At 41.6% G+C, this 8,008-nt stretch overlaps 1 protein-coding gene across 1 annotated transcript in view; it reads left to right on the forward strand.

The window, feature by feature from the left end:
* The first annotated feature begins 1 nt into the window (after window position 1).
* The window catches only part of LOC121303907 (DNA mismatch repair protein Msh3-like), a 69,084-nt gene continuing 61,077 nt past the window's right edge, over window positions 2-8,008 (forward strand). Inside the window, exons 1-7 of the mRNA XM_041234802.1 lie at window positions 2-55; window positions 682-894; window positions 4,712-4,828; window positions 5,273-5,390; window positions 6,195-6,343; window positions 7,309-7,404; window positions 7,477-7,547. Of these exons, the coding sequence (XP_041090736.1) occupies window positions 2-55; window positions 682-894; window positions 4,712-4,828; window positions 5,273-5,390; window positions 6,195-6,343; window positions 7,309-7,404; window positions 7,477-7,547 (818 nt within the window). The remainder of the gene's footprint in view (window positions 56-681; window positions 895-4,711; window positions 4,829-5,272; window positions 5,391-6,194; window positions 6,344-7,308; window positions 7,405-7,476; window positions 7,548-8,008) is intronic.

Genomic DNA, 8,008 nt, shown 5'->3' on the forward strand with positions numbered 1-8,008 from the left:
AATGGCGGAGGGCTCCTTTGAAGAAATGGGAACGGAGTCCAAAACTAAAAAGCAGGTACTGCACAGAGCATCACATTCCTGTAGGAATGGATTGAGATGGGCCAAATAATGAATTATGAGTGTAACACTTCTCATTAGTGTAACAGCATTTTTAATCCCTGATTGCTTTGCTGTTGATTTTTTTAGTGGATTTTCACTGGGTGATTATAGTTGAAGAGTGGCTGCATTCAGGTTCTCCACCGTGTAAATCATTGAAATAGAGCCCAAGATCTTTTAAGATCTCAGATAGCTAATGTTGATTCCAAGTGGGCTTTGAGTAAATTTGAATTGGGAATGTTGGTATTCTTATGAGTTTCAAATTAAAACTGCTGAGATAACAGTGGACATTAGTAATGAAGTAGAGACAGACTCAGGACAGAGGGTAGGACACTCTCTTCTTTCCACAGAGTGGTGAGGGTATGGAATCGGTTACCCAGCCATATAATTAATACTGAACCATGAACCATTGGGCTCCTTTAAGATCCAGTTGGAATCCTTTAAGTCAACGTTTTGTGGTTTACCAGCTACTAGGAACCAGACGAGCGCTAATGTCCTTGTTTGAATATCGTTTGTTCTTATCTCTCGAATCGTATTTACTGGACCAGTTTTCACAAGAGCTTGTTTTTCTTACTCTCCCTGCAGCACGGGCCGAGCTTCCATCTGAGCGAGTTTGCTTCTGGAAAGGGCAGGATGTCCAGGGAGAGCGATGCGGACAGCAGCACACCCAACCGAAGAACCAAGAGCACCTACATCCCACTGGAGCTGCAGGTCCTGGAGATCAAGGAGAAGCACAAGGACGTCCTGCTGTGTGTCGAGTGCGGCTACAAGTACAGGTTCTTTGGGGAAGATGCTGAGGTAAGATTGCTGTGGGTCTCTACTCTGATATACACTGTTGTCTATTAATGTCGAGAAACTGTTAACAAACAACTTAGGTACACTTTAATAGTGTATCTAGTAACTATTAACCTGTTCCCTTACAACACTCAGCACTTAAAAGAACAATACATTAGTAAGAAAGAACATGTCATTTATATATATGTAGTGCCTATAGAAAGTCTACAACCCCTTGAACTTTTTCACATGTTGTTATGTCAGTGCCTCAGAGTTTCATGCATTTAAATGATTTTTTTCCATTTATCTACACACCATACTCCACACTGTTAAGAGGAAACAAGTTTTTATTGAGAAAAAAAATTATATATTAAAAATACAAAACTGAAAGATCATAATTGGATAAGTCTCCAGCCCCCTGAGTTAGTACTTGGTGGAAGCACTTTTAGCAGCAATTACAGCTGTGAGTCTGTTGGGATAAGTCTCTATCAACTTTGCACACCTAAATTTGGCAATATTTGACCATTCTTCTTTATAGAACTGTTCAAGCTCTGTCAAGTTCCTTGGGGAACCTTGATGAACAGCACTCTTCAAGTCATGCCACAAATTTTCGATTGGATTTAGGTTGGGGCTCTGACTGGGCCACTCAAGGACATTTACCTTTTTGTTCCTTAGCCACTCCACTGTAGCTTTGGCTGTGTGTTTATGGTCGTTGTCATGCTGAAAGGTGAACTTCCGTCCCAGTTTCAGCTTTCTTGCAAAGGGCAGCAGGTTTTCCTCAAGGACTTCTCTGTATTTTGCTCCATTCATTTTCCCTTCTATCCTGACAAGTGCCCCAGTCCCTGCCGATGAGAAACATCCCCAGAACATGATGCTGCCACCACCATGCTTCACAGTAGGGATGGTGTTCTTTGGGTGATGCACTGTGTTGGGTTTGCGCCATACATAAATCTTTGCATTTAGGCCAAAAAGTACCATTTTAGTTTCGTCAGACCACAAAACTTTTTGCCACATGGCTACAGAATCTCCTGAGTGTTTTTTGCATACTTTAGGCTTTCTTGAGTAATGGCTTCCTTCTTGCCACCCTACCATACATACCAGATTTGTGGAGTGCTTGGGATATTGTTGTCACATGCACACTTTGACCAGTCTTGGCCATAATAGCCTGTAGCTCTTATAAAGTTGCCATTGGCCTCTTGGTAGCCTCTCTGATCAGTCTCCTTCTTGCTTGGTCATCCAGTTTGGAGGGATGGCCTGATCTAGGCAGGGTCTTGGTGGTGTCATACACCCACTTCTTAATAATCTTGACCGTGCTCCATAGGATATTCAAGGCCTTTGATATTTTTTTATACCCATCCCCTGATCTGTGCCTTTGAACAACTTTGTCCTGGAGTTCTTTTGAAAGCGCCTTGGTGCTCATGGTTGAATCTTTGCTTTGAAATGCACTACCCAGCAGAGGGAACCTACAGGAACTGCTGAATTTATCCTGAAATTATATGAATCACTACAATTTAACACAGGTGGAGGCCACTTAACTTGGTGTGTGATTTTGAAGGCGATTGGTTACATCTGAACTAATTTAGGATTGCTATTACAAGGGGGTGGACCCTTATCCAACAAAGCTATTTCAGTTTTTTATTATTTAACTTTCTACAAATTTCTAGAATTTTTTTTTTACTTGGAAGTTGTGGGGTAGAATGTGTAGATAAATGAAAAAAAAAAAAAACTATTTTAATGCATTTTAATTCCAGGCTATAAGGCAACAAAAGGTGAACATTTTGAAAGGAGGTGTAGACTTTCTGTAGACACTGTGTGTATGTGTGTCTATTTATACAGTACCAGTCGAACGTTTGAGTACACTTGCTGGAAACTAGGTTTTTTCATAATTGACAATGTTTTACGCCATGTACGTTTCTTTAAATACTTGAAATGAAAACACATGTTACAATATACAAAACAAAACATAAGGAGTATCAAAGCAATGTTCAACAAAAAATTGTCTCTAAATCTTGGATTCCTCAAAATAGCCACCTTTTGCCTTAATAACAGCCTCACAAACACGAGTCATTCGGTTAAGAAGTTTCAGCAGGAAATCACCTGACATGTCTTCCCAGCTCTTCTGCAGCAATTCCCAGAGATGTAGGGCACTTGTGGGTAGCTTTGCTTTGACTCTTCTGTCCAGTTCTTCCCAAGTTCTATCGGATTGAGGTCTGGAGACTGGGCAGCCAAGGTCATTAGATTGAGTTGTCCTTCACTTTCCTCCTTCGCCAGATAGTTCTTGCACAACTTTGAGGTGTGTTTCGGGTCATTATCTTGCTGAAGAATGAAGGACTGCCCAACTAGCCGTAATCCTGATGGAATGGTATGGCTCTGAAGTATGCTATGATAGCCATGCTGGTTGAGCTTGCCATGGACTTGGTAAAGATCACCAACTCTGTCACCAGCAAAGCAACCCCAGACCATGACACTGCCTCCTCCATGCTTGACAGTGGGAACCACACATGCAGAACTCATGCGCTCACCCTCTCTGCGTCTTACAAATACTTGGCGGTTGGACCCAAATATTTCAAATTTTGATTGGTCCATAAGACCGACTTCCACTCTTCAAACTTCCAGTTTCTGTGTTTTTTGGCCCAGGCAAGTCTCTTCCTCTTATTCTGCACTCTTAACAATGGTTTCTTTGCAGCAATTCTTCCAGTTAGGCCAGCTTCACGCAATCTCCTCTGAACAGTTGATGTTGAAACATCTGTACTTCTAGTAGCATTTAGCTGAGCTTGTATTTCAGGGGCAGTTAATCGCCGGTTTCGCAGACTTGTGACTCAAGTGAACTTGTTTTCTGATTCTGAGGTCACCCTTGGCTTGCCTGACCTTGTTCGGTCCTCATGAGTGCCAGTTTCTTCAAATCATTTGATGGTCTTGGCCACAGCAGTTACAGACACTTGCAAAGTTCTTGCGATTTGTCTTAAAGATTGACCTTCATTTCTTAAAGTAATTACAGACTTTCTAATAGTAATTAGTCTTTTTTGTTTGCTTAACCGAGTGTATTTTGTCATTTTCTGCTCCCTTACATTCAGGAATGACAAACTTGTGCCTATGCTACCTATATTTATAGTAATCATGGACCCTCACCTGTTAACAATAATTGACAAACGGTTAATTAGATAACATGCTAGTTAATTCAGAGAACATTTAACAAAGACACTTTTATATTTAGGCCAGTGTTCTAACACCATGTTGTACACATTTCAGACTTTTAACTGACTTGGACTTCAGACTGAAATCCCCTTGCTTTGGGTGACCATTTCATTGAAATTGACAAGATTTACATTTTTATTTAAAAATTTAATTTGATTATCAGCTTTTATAAGTAAACGTATCATATAATTAAATATTAAGTGTTTATAGACAAGTTTACACAGTTAAAAGCATAGATAATCATGAAATAGCTGGTTTCAAGCAGGTGTACTCAAACTTTTGACTGGTACCGCGCATGTGTGTGTGTGTGTGTGTGTGTGTGTGTATAATACATACACATTTTATATTTATTTGTTTTCAAAATATCTTTTTCATATAGAAAGATTTTTTTGCATTTTGTGTATTTGATTGTGTAATATATCTTTACTGATTTTCAGTGTCATTATGTGACACTGAAAACATAACATGAACTTCATAACAAAAACATAACATGAACTTCAAGAACTCTGAAATACATCTTAGGTGTGTGTGTGTCTGTGGGCTTTACTTTTTGTGGGGCTTAGCAGGGGAACACGTACATTTTGAAAATACAATTGTGCCTGTTTGATGTGACCTTGTCTTTTTTTTTTCTCCCCCCCTTTTGCAGATTGCATCCCGAGAACTGAACATTTACTGCCACCTCGACCACAGCTTCATGACGGCGAGCATCCCCACTCACAAGCTGTCTGTGCACGTCCGCCACTTGGTTTCCAAGGGACACAAGGTCAGCTCTTCCAAACACTACCCTCCTGTATCCCCTGCTCCAGCTTCACCCCAAAACTGATTAAAGACACATTTCAAATAAATAACAAAATACAAAGACCTTGACTGTGTGTGTGTGCTTCAGACAAATGCAATTGTAACATATTTACCAGATGGGGAGGCAAACACACAGAGAGAGTTCTTTTGAATGGTGTAGTACCAGCTTTTAAAATGAACATACACGTTTGTGAAACCATGTTCTTTTCAGGACTGCTTATTTGAAACCTGAATAGTGAATGGAAGGGCAGGACAGGCAGGGTTTATGAAAGTATTATGTTTGCTACAACCACTTCAATGATCAATAGTTTACAGTGTACCATTCCACGTGGAAGGCAGTACTGCCCTGCTCTTGTGTTCTTCTGGGTAGAGTTAATCTGATGAGTGTGCTTGCGGTGCTGTTCTGCAGGTAGGAGTGGTCAAGCAGACTGAGACGACAGCACTGAAAGCTATAGGAGGAAACAAGAGCTCCCTCTTCACAAGGGAACTGATTGCCCTCTACACCAAGTCCACTCTGGTGGGGGAAGGTATCCTTTCACAACTTCAGTTATATAGGGCATCCCTCATGCTGTGGCACTCCAAAACTGCACGCCAGTAAATTCATCTGATATACGCATATGAGTATATGTGCCTGTTTTTTTTATTTTGTTTTCCTGTACAATGATTGTGGAAGACATGAATTATTGAGTTTGGTATTCTAGAGTGTTTTTTCTGTTGTTGTTTATCTGATCCCCTCCCTATACTACACTGGGATAAACCACAACTGGATTTATGTAGAGCATTTTATGTAGAGCGTTTTACAGCACTTGGGAATCAAATACTGCTAAAATAAACAGCTGTTACCGTCCGTCCAGGATTTGTCAGAACTGTAAAATTCTGGTAGAGTAGTTGCTAATGGTCCAAGCTGTTTTCACCTGTTAATTACTGTTGTTAGGTTTGTGCTTATAACTCTTTAACTATGAAGGTTACAGGTACATGTCTAGATACACCCCATTGGAAAGCTTCAAGCCTCCTCTTTTGAACAGAGCCCTGCAAGCAGGGCTGTCTCTAACAGTGCCTGAATAAAAAGATTTGAAGGGCCAGGTCGTTGGCGGGATTTTTAACATGGGGTGGACCCTAAAGAGTTAAATCCACCCCTTCGTGCTCGTTCAGTGATTTTGTTTAGGGTCCTCATTCACAAAATGGGGACTCTTATGTACTGATTGTGTTGTCACCCCTGTCTGTTATTCTGCTCTCCTAGCCTTTATATACATGTCTCTATAGTATTCTTTTCACACAGGACATGTGCTGTGTAGGATGCTTTCCTCTGATTTCCCTTAATGACATATCAGATGTGAACCCGCTGCTGAAGCTGGGTGATTTGGAGGAAGCCGAGGATGTGGTTGTGGAAGACGTCCCCAATAACTACCTGCTGTGCATCTACGAGACCTGGGGGAGCAGCAAGGACAGGAAGAGACAGGAGCTCACCATCGGCATTGTGGTAAGGGAGGCATACTGTAGCACAAAGCCACTCTCGGACTATCAGAACGGCACAATTCACAACATATTGCAGTACTTGTTATTTTGCCAAAAGTGATCTTTTGTGGGACGAGAGAGAGACAGAGAGAGAGAGAGAGAGAGAGAGAGAGAGAGAGAGAGAGAGAGAGAGAGAGAGAGAGAGAGAGAGAGAGAGAATTTTCTTTAAGACGCAGGTAGGCGTCCAGGTTTATGTACAGTATTTCAGCACATCAGCTGTTGCTTGGGTACCAACAATTGTAGCTACTAGCACGGTATCTCTTCACATGATACAGAATAGAAATTTCAAAACGCAGAACACAGTGAACTAACCCTTACCCCCTGAACTCGCAATACCTCCTGCTGCCTGTTACTAAGGATCATGAAGCCACACTGATGCTGTTGTTTTGAGTGGAGTTATCCTCTCTACACTCCTGGAGCGGTCTGAGGTTTAGAGTGCAGTTATCGTTTGACTAGTTTACATGTTGAGTGTTGAAAGAACAAGCTAAATGTGTGTGTAGAATTAGCATTGAAATGTGAATCCTAGTTTGAGAAGATATTATCTAGATTTATGCAGAAATGTAAGTGGCATACAGCTGAATAGATTACTGGACAGTCACTTCCATATTCATTGGTTGATAACTGTATTTGAAGCCACATTATGTATTGGTGTAGCTATTTTAAAAGCGTGCTGTTTTAGTGTATAGAAAGCACACTGCTGATTGCCTTTGTTTTTCAGCGATGTCAGTTTGTTGTGTTGCAATTCCTGGTTTAATGTGCTGTATTTCAGAGGATTTCCAATATTAACACAAAGCTGTAATCCTGCCCATGGCCACCAGGTGATCTTAAGACTTCATTTTGAATCCAGAGCTGGTAATGTGATGAGCACTGCTGGACTGAATGGCCTCCTCTGGTTGGTAAATGTTCTTCTGTTGTGTATGTGTGTGACAGGCGGTGCAGCCCAGCACTGGGGACGTGGTGTTCGACTGCTTCCAGGACTCGAGTTCACACTCGGAGCTGGAGGGCCGTGTCCTACGAGTGCAGCCTGTGGAGCTCCTGCTCCCCTCGGAGCTCTCTGAAGAGTCCGAGAGGCTGCTCCCCTCGGAGCTCTCTGAAGAGACCGAGAGGCTGCTCCCCTCGGAGCTCTCTGAAGAGACTGAGAGGCTGCTCCGCAGCATCGTCTCCACGAGGTACGTGCCATACCTGCTCCCCTCGGAGCTCTCTGAAGAGACTGAGAGGCTGTTTGATCCATTACTGGTTTTACTATGAGTTTAAATTCATACTAATCAAGCTTGTATTAAAACCTGGAATGGTTGTAACTGCTATGCAATAGGAGTCTTAATTATGTCCCTGCATACCTGCCAGTGCAGCTGAAAGTGTATTTTCAATTTGAACCCTGACTGAGCAAGATTTGATCTTTATGGATTTGAGAAATAGTGCCGCTTCCTTGGCCTGTGTACAGAAACAGGGTTCCTTTTGTGTCTGCCTCTGCAATGTCCACGAGGGATACACGAGGACTTCAGTAGCAAAAAAGGATGAGACACTCCTTTGATTCCAGTTTCCAACAATAAGAGGATTCTGAATTGTTCAGTATGCGCAACTGCAGAAAGAAAAGCTTTGTAATATATATATATATTTATATATATTTATA

This window comes from Polyodon spathula, chromosome 1 (assembly GCF_017654505.1).
Source record: "Polyodon spathula isolate WHYD16114869_AA chromosome 1, ASM1765450v1, whole genome shotgun sequence".
Lineage (NCBI taxonomy): Eukaryota > Metazoa > Chordata > Actinopteri > Acipenseriformes > Polyodontidae > Polyodon > Polyodon spathula.